Below are 16,780 nucleotides of genomic sequence, written 5' to 3' on the forward strand. Positions count from 1 at the left end.
GGATGAGAAGACGAAGAAGAAGCAGAGGAAGATAGAGAAAGAAGCAGGGGAAGAAGAAGATGGAGGAAGAAGAAGAACACCGAAGGAAGACCAGAAGAAAGAAGATGGAAGAAGAAGCAAGGAAAAAAGAAGAAATTAATAAAGAAATTGTCAAAAACCGTCTCTTGTCTTTTTTAACATTTTTGACACTTTTTTTGTGAAATGGTAGGGTTCATTTGAACCCCATTACCAATTCACACAGGGGGAGGAGCCAGAATCTGAGGGTCCCCTTGTTAAAGGCTTCCAGATTCTGATAAGCTCCCCGCCCGCAGACCCCCACAACCACCGTGCAAGGGTTGTCGGGATGAGGCCCTTCTCCCCATCAACATGGGAACAAGGTGCTTTGGGGGCAAGAGAGCTGGCCTGCCAGGTTGCGTGCTCGGATAAGGGTCTGTATGGATTTTTGGGGGGACCCCGTGCCATCTTTTTAAAAAAAATTGGCGCGGGGTTACCCTTAAAATCCATACAAGACGTGAAGGGCCTGGTAGGGAATTTATGGGGACCTCCACACATTTTGTTTAAAATTTTGGTTCGGGGGGGTTCCCCTGTGGGCTATGATTAAGTACTGTGTGTAGTGCGAAATGCTTCAGCTGTCTTGTTCTGATATGACATGCATTTTGGATTTCGTGTGCTTTTTTGAATAAAAGGCTTTTTTGGAGTGCGGCTGTCCAGAACTACTTTCCATTCATTGGGGAAATCTCATGCCATTTTTATCAATGAACTTTTTATCACTGCTTCCGAAAAAAGTGCAGTTTTTAAAAGTTTTTTTTTGCATTGATACATGTCCCCTGGGGCAGGACCCAGGTCCCCAAACACTTTTTATGACAATACCATGCATATAAGCCTTTAAAATTAGCAGTTTTGATATTTCATGTTCGTGTCCCATAGACTTTAACGGTGTTCACGTGTTCGAACAAAGTTTTTGCCTGTTCGCATGTTCTGGTGTGAACCGAACGGGGGGTGTTCGGCCCATCCCTAATGGGCACTGATAGGCGGCAGTGGTGGGCACTGATAGGCAGCACTGGTGGGCACGGATAGGCGGCATGGATAGTCGGTACATATGGGCACTGATGGGCATTGATGGGTGGCACTGATGGGCGACTCTGATGGGCATTGATGGACAGCAGTGATGGGCATTGATTGGCAGCACTGATAGGCGGCACTGATTGCCAACACTGACTGGCATGGCTAATAGGCACTGATTTGTGGCACTTGTGGGCAGTCATGGGCACTGATTGCTGCCATTGGTGGGCACTGTATGCTGGCATTGGTGGGTACTGTATTTTGCCGAGTACCGGCATCTCCGTGTTTACATGTGACCAGCTGTGATTGGACACAGCCGATCACATGGTTAAAGAGCCACGGAATTACAATTGCCATGTTGGGTAGTTTATGGTTTGGTCTCCATCTTGCTGTTCCCACTGTGGATTGCGGTGGGTTGTTTCCTTCCGGGAGCTGCTCCCATGCTGTCCCCTCCCCTCTATATGATGATGGTCCCAGAACAAGAGTTACACCAACACGCGGGCGCGGGCAGCAACCAGTTAAAGATATATTATACTGAAAGGCTGAAAGGGCGCATATTAGCACAGGTGAGATTGATTACATATTACATATAGCATATAGCGAAATCTCCACGTAAAAGGAAGATTACTGCCCTCATCTTGTACATTTTTGGAGTATCCACCTCAAATTCCCCAATGCTTTCCAAATGACCCCAAAGATAAAAACACCAAAAAGAACATCCCTGGACTTGTCAGTGGGCCAAAGAGTGACTGTGAACGTGTGCCTGGCTGCAGGGGCAATTACAGGGAAATAGAACCAGGGCAATTTCCAGTGGCTCTAGCGGGCTAGGGGTACATATGCTTCATTGTTCCCTGTTTGTAGCAATCTATCACTAAATGCTATAAAAACATCATGCACAATCACCAGAGATTTAAGGAGCCTGATCGAATTAACAACGGCCTAAATTTGACCATACACTATACAATCTGACTGTACAATCTCATTTAGATCTACCATCAACTATGTAGTGCAGGGGATTGATTGGTTTGATATTGTATGAATATTTTTCATAGTTGCCAATATGTAAAACAAAATTCCAGGTACGCCTTTTTTTTGCTGTGCGTCCAACAAACCATTGTAGGCAGAGAATGTATTATAATTAGCAGTGGGACATTCATTTAAAATGGGCATGGTTCTGTGAGAGGCAAATCATTAAGCTACTGAACAATTTAATTGTAAATACTGTATAAATAGAAACAGTTATCATACACACCGAAGCATAGCCAAGAAGGTATTGTTCATTAGTAAAAATGATTTATGTATTTGTGCCATGGGTGGCCCTGTTGGCTACCCAGCTCAACAAAAGCCAGCTTCAAAATCAAAGGAGCCAGGAAACAATTATTGGCCGGACAGTGGCTACATCCTATAAGATGTATCATCCAATCAGATGTAGTCACTGTTTAGGTATTCAGACAGCCGCAACTGCTGTAGCTGTTTAAATAAAATAATGACCAGCGGAGAATCCTCCATATGTGTCATTTCATGTGGATAGGCGGATAGAGTGATTTCTTTCATCTGGGGTGGAACAAGGTACATGTACGGCTAGGCTTAAGCAGGATATACACGAAGAGGCCACAAAATAAAGCAGCGGAAGGGTGCTACTACCCAATAAGTTTAGAAAATGTTTAGAGCTACTTGGGTGTGGAAAGACAGTTGCATAGCTGCAATTACAATCATTGAAAAAGATGGCCCGCAACTCCTTACTTGCTCTTTAAAATCTTCAGAATTTATTGATTCTCCATAAAAGACACAGTAACAGACAGCAGATGTAAACATGTTTCAGTGAACAATGTGCACAAGGCTGAAACGCGTTTACATCTGCTGCCTGTTACTGTGTCTTTTATGGAGAATCAATAAGTTCTGAAGGCCGCAGAGCGCCCTTACATCAGAGTTCGCAAAGCCCCCCTTTACATCATAGTCCCCAGTGCCTCCTTACATCAGAGTCTGCAAAGTTTTCACTTATATTGCAAGAGGGATCTCTGTGGACTCTGGAATGTAAAGGTGAACCCTGATTTAAAGGGGGGGTCTGATGTAAGGGGGAATGCTGTTGACTCTGGTGTAAAGGGGAACTCTGGTGTAAAGGGGTCTCTGCTCACCAAAGCCTGCCTTACATCAGAGTCCACAGAGCGCCCCTTACATCATAGTTCACAGAGTGCCCCTTACATCATAGTTCACAGAGTGCCCCTTACATCAGAGTCTGCAGAGCCCCCCTTACATCAGGGTCTGCAGAGCTCCCTTACATCAGAGTCTGAAGAGCTCCCTTTACGTCAGAGTTCACAAACCCCCCCTTTACATCATAGTCTGCAGCATCCCTTTACATCACAGTCCACAGAATTTCCACTTACAGTGTAAAAAAAAGGGGAAAAAAAGGAAAAGGTCTGTTGTCAACCGTAAACCACCTCCAATATATGCTACAAAATACAGGAAATCTCCCCGGGACTTTAAATGAGGTGAATGCAGTTAGCCAACAATTGACAGAGTAAACACAGTCTCAAAATTTATTAAAATTGTCATGCAAACATAAACAACATGAATCATAGCCAAGCCACTGAAATGATACATACAGTAAAAAATTTCATTACACGTATCATAGTATAAAATGTGAATTGCAAAGTACACAGGCATGAAAAGTATCCCAATGCGTTTTGCAAGACCATGCTCACTTCATCAGGGGTAGATGTGTGTGTGTAATACATCTGTAGGGGGTATAATGAACCAAATAAGTATCAAGAGCTGGTATCATGACAATTAGTCAAGAAGGTCCAAAACGCATGACCCAATACTCACCAATGGCTGGATCAGACTACCAAATGCTGAATACCCAGAGGTGGCAGTAATGAGCGTCCAGTTAGGAAACTGAGGAGGCAGAGGAAAAACCAACCCAACAGAGCACAAACGGCAGGCATACATGGCTTGGATGGGGGTGTGTGTCACCAAAGATCTCCAGTATCCATTAATAATGTCAACTGAGTCATACATGCATGTGTATCAATAGATGCTGTCATAACAGCATAGAAGTAAAGTAGTCTACCCCTTCGCCCGCCAAGCTGACTCACGACCCTTAAGCTCAAGCCGGTGTCCAACGCCTGCTCCCCACCAGCCTATGGCTCCCCCCCAGCTGGCTGGGGAGTCTTTGGCCCGCTCCGCACCAAGCTCTCTGCCCCTCCGCACCAAGCTCTCCTGCGCGGCATTGGCCGGGTACGGGCCAGACGCTCCAGCGATATCCATTTTCACAGCTAGCTGATTCGGCAGGTAAGTTGTTACACACTCCTTAGTGGATTCCAACTTCTATGGCCACCGCCCTGCTGTCTATATCAACCAACACCTTTTCTGAGGTCTCATGAGCGTCGGCATCGGAAGCCTTAACCCGGCGTTCGGTTCATCCCGCAGCGCCAGTTCTGCTTACCAAAAGTGGCCCACTGGGCGCTCGCATTCCACGCCCGGCTCTAGGCCAGAGAGTCGGGCTTCTTACCCATTTAAAGATTGAGAATAGGTTGATCGTTTTGGCCCCAAGACCACTAATCATTCGCTTTACCAGATAAAACTCGTGCCGAGAGCGACAGCTATCCTGATGCTCCAGCGCCATCCATTTTCAGGGCTAGCTGATTTGGCAGGTGAGTTGTTACACCAGACTTGCCCACCAATAGATCCTATGGTATTTACACACACAGATTAACGTCCCCAGCTCTGTTACTGGGCAATCGCGGGTTGCCCTGCGGACATCGTGGCCGCTGGGGCACACGCATTGGGTACCCAGCGATGCGGCAAGCGCATGCTCTCCACAATGCCGGGAAGCAGAGGATGTCATATGACGCCCACCCGGAGGGAGGAACAGTTCCTGCTGCCGTCATTTTACAATACGGCAGTAGGGAACTGGCTAAAGTGGGAGTAAATGTCCATCGCTGCCTTCTACCTATAGGTAAACCTATATTAAAGCTTACCTATAGGTAGTGTAAATATCTCCTAAATGTGCACGGGTTTAGAAGATATCTACTGTACATGCAACCAGTGACATCACCGGCCCGTTCTTTCTGAGTCCCAGCATTCCTCCGTCTGCGCATGCTGGAAGATGAGTGAAGATGAGAGTACCTGCAGCAGCGACAGCGCGGCGCTGGAATTCTTAGTTTTAAGTCTAAAGTGGTTGTAAACCCTTACAGACCACTTTAACCTACAGGTAAGCCTAGATTAAGGCTTACCTGTAAGTCCAAGAAATATCTCCTTAACCTACGCGGTTAAGGAGATATTTTCCTAAAGACGGGCACCGATGTCTACGGCGTGCAGGCGTACTGAGTGAAGGTGATCATGCTGTCACTGACAGCTCCCGCACGCATGCGCCAGAGTGACGTCATTGCTGCTCCCTTCAGTCACAGCGCCGGAGCAGCGATACCTGGAAGTCACTCTGGGTATCATGGCGGCGACGGAGGAGGTGGACGAGGGTCGCTTCAATCTCAGGTAAGTAATTCATAATGAGCTAGTATGCTATGCATACTAGCTCATTATGCCTTTGTCCTGCAGGGTGTTTTTTTTTTTTTTATTAGAGAGGGTTTACTTCCTCTTTAAAATGTGATGCATACTAGCACACTATGCCTTTACCTTGCAGGGTAAAAAAAAAGAAAAAGAAACAAATGCCCAACAGCTTTTTTTCCCTTTTGGCATATGAGATTCTTTCTCAGATCCCAGGAGCAATGCTGGGGCTGTGCTGTAAACAATGCAGAAGGTTGTACCTAACTTGCACCCACCATAAGCTGCTGGCAGTTACAATGCTCTGCAGACTTCAACCCAAAAAATATAATCAGTGCACCTTTTTATTTTATGAATGTGGTTGCATTTATTTGCAAAGGCTGGCTAGTGCCTTTCCTATTAGTAGTACAGTTTTAGGAACGTGTCCTAGTTGGTAGAAGAAAAAGCACTAGTTCGCACACACCGGATATGCAATAGAGCAGCACAGCATGTTACAACATGTGATGTCATGTGATGTAATCATGTGTCACCGATGATGTGCAGTGTTCCGGTCACGTGTTTCCAGCACTGAAAGCTAGCCCCGCCTCCTCCACAGACATGGCAGCGGTAGGGAGTAGGATTCCGATCCTATGCTTATTGATTATTTCTTTTTTCATCCTGCTGGTGTCCACGAGGCAGCGAATAGGTACACTATACACTTGTCATCCTATATACACTGTGCAGCACTGATCGCTATACACAGAGTTAGGCGAAGGGTTGTCATTAGTAGCTGTATGTATGTTACTGATCATCACTACACAATATTGATAGACCTGTTTGGAATTGCAATCAGAAATCCTATTATACCCTGCAGAGTGGAAACAGCACGCAGGCTTTCAGGAGAATACAATCCAAGTGCCTGATTGCCAACCCCCATCTTTCTATATAGACTATTAGAACAGACGTGGCTGCTTGGGCTGAATTCTAGGGAAGGAGCGATCTCTCATAGACCACCAGGGGGCAGCAGTCTTTCTTATAATTGAGAATTCAGAGATAGAAAATCCAACTGGCAATATTGTTTTTATGATGGTATGCAGACAAATTGAAACAAAATGTTTTTCGTGTTATTTTTATGCAATTTTCCAGGGATGATGACTTTTTTTTTTTTTTACACTTGCCTATAGTTTTCAGGAACGATCACAGTTTTATGGCCTGTACACACAATCTGAAAATTGGGCGACAGATCGCCCTTCTTTGCATGCTAGTTGCATATCGAAAATGGAGAGGTTACCAAGGGTACGAAAATTCTTATACGACAGAATAAAAAATCGGAAGTGATGTCATGTGTTGTAGTGATTTTCTATTTTTTTTTTTCGGATGACAACCTGTACTAATTAAATGAACTGGTATCGTACAAGAAAAATGTTCAGGTTTGTCCGATCGGATAATATCGGATGAACGCGAAAGCTTTGTACTAACGATCCGATTATCATACCATCGCTTCGAAAGTGATATTTTTCATCCAATTTTCAGATCATGTGTACGGGCCATTAGGGCTCAATTTCCTGCAACCACCCCTGACCACCCACCTAAACAAAGACATGCAGTCATGGATGAAATGTACATTTTGTATACTTTGCATAAAACTTGTAAAAAAAAAAAAGGGGGGGGGGGAGCGCCATGTGATGCACTGAATAATACATGACACTGCTCCCTACCACATATGGCAACGGACAGCTGCCAGAGTGGTAAAGCGCTCAGCCAGCTTGGGTTGCCACCTCATCCCTTTAAACCTAAATGCATATTAATGCAGATAAGGCACCAAGTGAGTTTAATTACCACCTTAAAGTGGTTGTAAACCCTTACAAACCACTTTGACCTACAGGTAAGCCTAGATTAAGGCTTACCTGTAGGTCCAAGCAAAATCTCCTAAACCTATATGGTTTAGGAGATATTTGCCAGAAAACGGGCACCGCTGTCTACGGCGCATGCGCCGTAGACAGCGGCGCGCAGGCGCACCGAGCGCAGCATTCTCAGCGACGGAGCTGCCACACGCGTCGGCTCCCGTGGGCATGCGCGGGAGTGACGGCTTCGCCGAATGACAGCGGCGGAGCTACGAGACCCCACCAACAAGATGGATGCGGCGGACTACAGGGGACAGCGGCGACTTCGCTGGCTCCTGTGTCAGGTAAGTGACACATAATGGGCTACTATGTGATGCATAGTAGTCCATTATGCTTTGCCTTTGCAGGGAATGAAAGAATCAATTCCCAATCCAAATCAAAAACCAATCGGGGTTTACTTCCTCTTTAATTAGCCACAGAACCTGTGGAATTAATGTGTTCGGTTTTAAGGGGATGAGGTGGCCACCATACATGACAGACCTCTACTGTTCCCAGTGATCTCTGTCGTGTCCTAGGCAGCCCACAAATATATTTATTTTTTTGATATGTATTATAGCAAAAAGAAAGCCTTTTTTTTTTTTTTTTTTCCAAAATTGTCGCTCTTTGTTTATAGCACAAAAAATATAAACTGCAGAGTTAAAGAGGAAGTAAACCCTTACAAACCACTTTGACCTACAGGTAAGCCTAGATTAAGGCTTACCTGTAGGTCCAAGAAATATCTCCTAAACCTATATGGTTTAGGAGATATTTGCCCGAAAACGGGCACCGCTGTCTACGGCGCATGCGCCGTAGACAGCGGCGCGCAGGCGCACTAAACGCGGCAGTTCCAAGAATGGAGCTGCCGCATTTGTCGACTCCCGTGCGCATGCGCGGGAGTGACGTCATCGCGGCTTTGCCGAATGACAGCGGCGGAGCTGCGAGACGCCACTCCCGTGCGCATGCGCGGGAGTGGCGTCATCGCGGCTTCGCCGCTGTCATTCGGCAGAGCTGCGAGACGCCACAAGCAAGATGGATGCGGCGGACTACAGGGGACCGCGGCGACTTCGCTGGCTCCTGTGTCAGGTAAGTGACACATAATGGGCTACTATGCGATGCATAGTAGTCCATTATGCTTTACCTTTGCAGGGAAAAAAAGAGGAAGTAAACTCATCAGGGTTTACTTCCTCTTTAAAGAGTTAAAACCACCAAAAGAAAGTTTCATTTGTGGGGAAAAAAAGGATGTAATTTTTTTTTGTTTGGGTACAGCATCGCACAACCGCGCAATTGTTGGTTAAAGTGACACGGTGCCGTATCGCAAAAAATGGCCTGGTCATTATGGGGGGGAATTCTTCCGGTCCTTAAGTGGTTAATATGTGTTCAGGTTTAAAGGGATGAGGTGGCAACCCTAGATCAGTGTGAATACAACCTCAGAATTGGAACAGGAGATAAGGAGGTGACATGTTTCATTTACGGCTTCAACGGGCTACCTATACCTTTTTTTTTTTTTTTTTTTTTTTACACATATATAGGCTGTTTGTGCTAAAATTGCTCGTTTGCTCCCGATCTACATATTTATATTTATTCCTATGCACCTTTTTTATATATTTTTTTTATACTTTTGTTCCATCAAAAGTCATTCTTTTTCAAACTAGGTACTAGGTTTCAACTGTACACTCATATTAACATAGATTAATTTGGCCAAATTTATTTATTTAAAATCCTTTTTCATTACAAGCTAATATATATGCGGTTTATTATATTATATTATTATAGATTAGCACTTCACTGTTAGACACTTTTATATCTTATAATAAATTATACACATATTTATTCCTTGGAATATGGATACATATTTTTCACCATCATGTTCACTCGTGATCATTTCATTCATTCTTTTTTTCTTCACTTTTTGAATCACGCGTTTAATTAATACACATACACATATTTATAAATGAATAATTTTTATTTTTTTGTTAATTGAATACATTTTTTTTTATATATTCATGCTTACGCATTATACAAATCATAGAGTTAATATGAGATTGATCGTTCAGTAACACATATTGAGACCTCATGTAATCAGCCTGATTTAATTGTGCTGGTGTTTCAACTGATCAGCTGTTTGGTTAATTAATCAATTTACCATGTGTCTCGCTATGAATGATATTTATTTGTCATTTGTTCTGGTGTTTGTGAGCTGAGTAAGGGCCGGTTCACACTGCGAGCCGCGGCGAGGCGTCTCCGACTTCCTCGCCGCGACTTGCAGGGGGGGTGAGCGGCGACTTGCAGAGGACTTCTGCATAGAAGTCAATGCAAGTCGCCCCCGAAGTCGCCCCGAAGTAGTACAGGAACCTTTTTTCTGAGTCGGAGCGACTCGAGTCGCTCCTCTCAGAACGGTTCCATTGTACTCAATGGGGACGACTTGCGGGAGCGAGGCGAGGCGAGCCGTGTCGCCTCGCCTCGCGCCGCAGTGTGAACCGGCCCGAAGCATTGCTTTCCTGTGGCTTGTACAGTGTGATCCTGTTTTTACAAATAAAAGGCACAAGATTTGTTTGGAGTGTGGCTGTCCAGAGTTTTCTAATTATCTTCATTGGCTATATGCCTTTGCCTGCACTCGGGACTCTTTATTCCTGGAGGAGAGGTTTTTTGTTCCTGTGGACCTGCCTGGAGCAGTGGTACCCCTTCTCTTCATGTTGCAAAACAGTATCCTGTCTGCTTGGAACAAAATGATCCAAGCTTTGGACTTGCCAATGCGGCTGTCCCCAAGGGTGTCCCAAAGCCTCGGCTGGTGGTTACTAACCCAGAATCTGCTGAAAGGAAAATCCTTCAGACCAATTATATGGAAAGTAGTAACGACAGATGCCAGCCTTTCAGGTTGGGGAGCAGTACTAGAGAAAACAACTGTCCAGGGACAGTGGTCAAGAACCGAAAGAGCCCTGCCCATCAACATCGTAGAGATTCGGGCAGTGCGTCTGGCTCTGAAGGCCTGGACTTCCAGGTTAAGGGATTGTCCTGTCAGGATCCAATCCAACAATGGCACAGCTGTGGATTATATCAATCACCAAGGGGGCACCAAGAGTTTCTCAGCGCAGAGAGAGGGAACCCTATTCTAACTTGGGCAGAAAGGAATGTTCCGTGCCTATCAGCAGTCTTCATTCACGGGAGTAGAGAATTGACAGGCGGACTACTTAAGTCGCCAGTAGTTATTCCTGGGGGAATGGTCTCTTCACCCCAACATTTTTTGGGCTGTTTGCCAAAGATGGGGGACTCCGGGCGTAGATCTTTTAGCATCCAGATCCAACATGAAGTTAGTCAACTTTGTCCAGAACAAGGGATCTACTCGCATGCAGAACAGATGCATTGGTGACTTGGTGGGATCAGTTCTCACGGATCTATGCATTCCCCCCTATTCAGTTGCTGCCATGACTTCTTTGCAGGATCAAGTTGGAAAGAAAGCCAGTAATTCTGGTAGTACCAGCATGGCCCAGAAGATCATGGATGGTATGCAGAAATCGTAAAGATGGCAGTGGAGGATCCATGGTCCCTTCCACTAAGGCCAGACCTGCTCTCACAGGGGGAGATATTCCATCCTTTACGAACACTAAATTGAATGGCCTGGCTATTGAAACCCACATTCTAAAGGAAATGTGGGCTTTCTGGTTCAGTTATCTCTACTCTGATTAATGCAAGGAAGCCAGCTTAAAGAACTATATATTATAGAGGGCTTATGTTTTCTGGTGTGAATCCAAGGGTTGGCATCCTCGGAGATATCACAGGCAGAATTCTTGCCTTTCTACAATTATGGGTAGAGCTGAAATTGGCCTTGAGTACTACTAAGGGCCAAGTCTCGGCCTTATCGATCTTATTTCAAAGACCGCTTGCTACGCATTCTTTAGTCTGGGGTTTCATGTAAGGGGTGATCCGGATTAATCCGCCAGTCAAATCACCTTTGAGCCCTTGGGACATGAACTTAGTTTTGTCAGTGTTGCAAAAACAGCCATTTGAACCGATACAGCCTAGGTTTCACCTGAACCAAAATATTGTCCTGCCATAATTTTTTCCAAAAACCATGTTCCAGGGAAGAGAAGTCACTACATTGTCTTGAGAGCAATGAAAATCTATTTAACCGCTTTCCTGCCAGGCACTTACACCCCCTTCATGCCCAAGCCATTTTTCAGCTTTTAGCGCTGTCACACTTTGACAATTGCGCGGCCATGCTACACTGTACCCAAACAAATTATTTATCATTTTCTTCACACAAATAGAGCTTTCTTTTAGTGGTATTTAATCACTGCTGGGTTTTTTATTTTTTACAAAAAAAAATAGAAAAAAAATGTTTTTCACTTTGTTCTGTCAGTAAATTTTGTAATTAAGTAATTTTTCACCTTCACTGATGTGCGCTGATGAGGCGGCACTGAGAGGCTGAACTGGTGGGCATTGGTGAGGTGGCACTGATGAGGCAATAATATGCTGCACTTATGGGCACTCAGGTGGGCACTGATAGGCGGCACTGGTGGGCACTGATAGGCGGTACTGACAGGCACTGATGGGTGGCACTGATGGGAATTGATTGACAGCAGTGATGGACATTGACAGGCAGCACTTATTGCCAGCCCTGACTGCCATCGCTAATGGGCACTGATTGGTGGCACTTGTGGGCAATGGTGGGCACTGGTTGCTGTCACTGGTGACTACTGATCACTGGCATTGGTGGGCACTGTATGGTGACACTATTTTTCACTATTGTAATCAGGGCACTGATTACATTCCTAAATATCCCCTTGCGTGGATATGCCGCTGATCGGCTCTCCTCGCCACACACACTGTCAGTGTGAGGCACACCGATTACCGACACTTTCTTGTTTACACGTGACCGGCTGTGATTGGACACAGCCAATCACACGTTTAAAGAGCCGCAGACGCAGCTCTTTCCATAGAAAGTCGCGGCATGTACTAGCAACAGGGTGCGGCTGCGATCGACGCGCTGTGTGCCAGTTCTGGGACGCTGTCATATGACAGTGGGCGGGCGGCAACCAGTTAAGGACAACTGCTTAGATTAGACAGACTGATGTCTTATTTATTCTGTCAGAGGGTCCTAAGAAAGGACAGGCAGCATTGAAATCCACTGTCGCTAAGTGGATTCGGCAAGTTATATTTCAGACTTATGATTTAAGGGGAAAGATTCCTCCTTTTGAAGTCAAAGCGCACTCTACCAGGTCGGTTAGCACTTCTTGGGCAGTGCGTCACCAGACTACAATGGCTCAGATCTGTAAGGCCGCAACTTGGATGTAAGGAGGAATGAGGATATTGCCTTCGGGCACAGTGTGCTGTAGGCAACAGTATAAGTCCTCAGGTCTGGGGGTGCCCTACAGGTTGTCTCTCCCTCTCCTAAAATAGTATTGCTATGGGTCATCCCATTAAGTTATTACTTAGGCTCTGTGTCCCAAGATGTACGATAAAGAAAATAGGATTTTTATAATGGCTTAACTGTAAAATCCTTTTCTTGGAGTACATCATGGGACACAGCGGTCCCTCCCCTCTTTTGGGATTTAAGTATATTGCTTGGCTACAAAAACTGAGGTACTCCTGGAAGGAGGAGGGGGTTATATAGGGGAGTGAACTTCCTGTATTGGGTATACCCGTGTCCATCACCTGAAGGTGGCCCATAACCCATTAAGTTATTACTTAGGCCCTAGGTCCCATGATGTACTCCAAGAAAACGATTTTAAAGGTAAGCTGTTATAAAAATACTATTTTTATTCAATAACACTAAGAGAAAATTGACGGAACCACAGTTCTGCTTCAGAAATCTGATTGCTTGCTAAGAACAATTGCATTTTTCCCTTCCACTGTAAAGTATTTCATAGGCCTTCATTGCCTGTATATTTTATTGAAAAACTTATAACTTTTAAAAGAAAGTAGAAGCTATGATAAGTCAAAAATAATGACCCAAAGTGATCAAAGCTAAATGAAGGGATTAAAAATGGATGTCTTCAGCAAATCCTGCTTGTGTTAATTACAGGTTTCCTTTCAAGCGCTGTGAAAAAGCAGATTATTATCGTATTGATGGCTTTGTACTGCTTATAACACTAATCAATTCAACACATCCTTTTGACATTTTAAAACACTATTGTGTCTGTTTGTTGAAATCATTGCTGCAAGTCATTTGTTTTTCTTGTTGTCCTTTTTTTAGGTTTCAATGACATTGCTTTCTGGGGCGGAAGGTTCATCTTGATTCTGGCCCTTGTTACATTGGCCATTAATTATTTGATTCCATATTTTTCCTCTTTTCGTCAAGCTAGTCATTCCCAAACAGGTAAGGCCATATGATCATTGTGTGCTGTTTTGAAGAAAAAGTTTGAAACCCATCTACAGTAGGTGCCGCCGACATTGTGTTTCCAGCACGACAGTATCGCGCTGGTTCCCGGCGACAGGCTTCTCTAACCAGCGTGATCCCGATGTGCTGGCTGCAATAGGAAAATGTCATTTTCCTATAGCAGCCAGAGCGAGGCGACAATGTCGCCTCACTCATGAAGCCTGCATGCCTTCTCGGGGGCATACCAGGCCCTTAGGTCTGGCAGGGATTTTAAGGGGAAACCCCTCCGCCGAAAAAAACGGCGTGGGGTCCCCCCCAAAATCCATACCAGACCCCTATCCGAGCACGCAGCCCGGCCGGTCAGGAAAGGGGGTGGGGATGAGTGAGCGCGCCCCCCCCCCTCCTGAGCCGTACCAGGCCGCGTGCCCTCAACATGGGGGGTGCCTTGGGGACGGGGGGGCCGCGCGGCCCCCCCTCCCCAAAGCACCTTGTCCCCATGTTGATGAGGACAAGGGCCTCTTCCCGACAACCCTGGCCGTTGGTTGTCAGTTAAAGCTACACAGTGCCGTATCGCAAAAAATGGCCTGGTCATTCAGCAGCCAAATCTTCCAGGGCTAAGGTACAGTAGGTGCCGCCGATATTGTGTCAATCTCGCTGCTTCTAGCGGCGAGATTGACACCCTACGAGCTCTGTCGCGGGAGCCAGCGCCGAGCTGGCTCGCATCGGGAAAGGAAAAATGTTTCTTTTCCTTTCCCGATAAGCGACAAGCATCGCTGGCCGGGTTGACACGCTTATCGGAATCCGGGAGCCCCCTTTAATAAGGGGGCACCCTGATCCCGGCCCCCCACCCTATGTGAATGAGTATGGGGTACAATGTACCCCTACCCATTCACCTGTGAAAAAAATGTACAACACACACACACACACACACACACACACACACACACACACACACACACACACGTTAAAATTGTTTATTGCACAGCTCCGGGGGTCTTCCGTCTTCGGGGGTCTTCTCGCCGGACTCCTCCGCAATCTTCTGCTAGCTCTTTTACTAGCGGAGGAGCCCGGCTTTCTTCTTCGTCGCCGCCCTCTTCTTCCGACTTCGGGGGTCTTGTCCCCCTCTTCGGTTCTTCTTGCCGGGCCACCGCTTCTTCTTCCAGCTCTTTTACTAGTGGTGGCCCGGTCTTCTGTCGCCGCCGCCACCTTCCGTTCTTCTTCTTCTTCTTCTTCTCCTGGAGATGTTTACTCGATGCTCTCTCCGGCCGCAATGCCAGGGATGCGGTGCGCGGCGACTTATATAGGGACAAGGGGCGGGGTCATTGGTTGATGTCACATGGGTTTATGTCACATGGTGATAGTCCCAGCATCCTCCGGGACTGTGACATCGTAAGGGGCGGGGTCACCTTGTGACATCAACCGATGACCCCGCCCCTTGTCCCTATATAAGTCGCCACGCACCGTGTCCCTGGCATTGCGGCCGGAGAGAGCGCCGAGTCAACATCTCCAGGAGAAGAAGAACGTAAGGCGGCGACACAAGACCGGGCCACCGCAAGTAAAAGAGCTGGAAGAAGAAGCGGTAGCCTGGCAAGAAGAACCGAAGAGGGGGACAAGACCCCCGAAGTCGGAAGAAGAGGGCGGCGGCGAAGAAGAAAGCCAGGCTCCTCCGCTAGTAAAAGAGCTAGCAGAAGATAGCGGAGGAGTCCGGCGAGAAGACCCCCGGAGCTGTGCAATAAACAATTTTAACCCTTGTGTGTGTGTTTTTTGTACATTTTTTTTTCACAGGTGAATGGGTAGGGGTACATTGTACCCCATACTCATTCACATAGGGTGGGGGGGCCGGGATCCGGGGGCTCCCTTATTAAAGGGGGCTCCCGGATTCCGATAAACCCCCCGCCCGCAGACCCCGACAACCAACGGCCAGGGTTGTCAGGAAGAGGCCCTTGTCCTCATCAACATGGAGACAAGGTGCTTTGAGTTTTTTCGGCGAAGGGGATTCCCCTTAAAATCCCTGCCAGACCTAAGGGCCTGGTATGCCTCCCAAGGGGGAACCCATGCAGTGTTTTTTTTTTTTTTTTTTTTACATTTGGCGTGGAGTTCTCCCTTAGGATTCATACCAAACAGTGCTTGGTATTGGCGGGAATCCAATTCGGATCCCCGCACCAGTGTCAACCCGGCCAGCGATGCTTGTCGCTTATCGGGAAAGGAAAAGAAACATTTTTCCTTTCCCGATGCGAGCCAGCTCGGCGCTGGCTCCCGCGACAGAGCTCGTAGGGTGTCAATCTCGCCGCTAGAAGTAGCGAGATTGACCCAATATCGGCGGCACCTACTGTACCTTAGCCCCGGAAGATTTGGCTGCTGAATGACCAGGCCATTTTTTGCGATACGGCACTGTGTAGCTTTAACCGACAATTGTGCGGTCGTGCGGCGCTGCACCCAAACAAAATTGACGTCATTTTTTTCCACAAATAGAAATTTATTTTGGTTTATTTTGGTGGTATTTTATCATCTCTGCGGTTTTTATTTTTTGCCCTATAAACAAAAAAAGTGTGACAATTTTGAAAAAAAACTGAATATTTTGTACTTTTTGCTATAATAAATATACATATTTTTGGTAATAAAAATTGCAAGAAGTGTATATTGATTGGTTGAAAGGAAGGACAACAACTAGCTATAAAGTGCTAAGGCATCATGAACTCTAAGCCCTTGTACACACGGTCGGAGATTCCGACAACCAAATCCGGCGGAGTAATTCCGACGGATTAATTCCGGAAGTGATGTTGCATACACACGGTCGGACTAAGTTGTCGGAAAATCCGATTGTACATAACATGATGACGTTATTTCGTTACGACGGGACTACGTTCAGGCTAGTAGCCAATAGCTTTGGTCTAGGAATTTGATCTGAGCATGCTTGGCACTTTGTCCGTCGGAGTAGGCTACACATGATCGGAGTATGTCCGATAGGAACATTTTGTCGGAAAATTTTACCGGCAAGTTGAAAAACTTGGTCCGTCGGATATTCCGATGGAAACAGTCC

The 16,780-nt window shown here is 46.1% G+C and overlaps 1 protein-coding gene across 4 annotated transcripts in view; it reads left to right on the forward strand.

The window, feature by feature from the left end:
- The first annotated feature begins 6,108 nt into the window (after positions 1 to 6,108).
- Positions 6,109 to 16,780, forward strand: part of UBXN8 (UBX domain protein 8) — a 57,527-nt gene continuing 46,855 nt past the window's right edge. For all 4 annotated transcript variants that reach the window (XM_077476225.1, XM_077476227.1, XM_077476228.1 and 1 more), the window contains exons 1-2: positions 6,109 to 6,247; positions 13,618 to 13,740. In XM_077476225.1, coding sequence (XP_077332351.1) covers positions 6,160 to 6,247; positions 13,618 to 13,740 — 211 coding nt within the window. In that variant the 5' untranslated portion in view covers positions 6,109 to 6,159. The remainder of the gene's footprint in view (positions 6,248 to 13,617; positions 13,741 to 16,780) is intronic.

The sequence above is a fragment of the Lithobates pipiens genome, unplaced genomic scaffold, assembly GCF_037356315.1.
Source record: "Lithobates pipiens isolate NorthernLeopardFrog02 unplaced genomic scaffold, aLitPip1_a1.2 Scaffold_13, whole genome shotgun sequence".
In the NCBI taxonomy this organism is placed as follows: domain Eukaryota; kingdom Metazoa; phylum Chordata; class Amphibia; order Anura; family Ranidae; genus Lithobates; species Lithobates pipiens.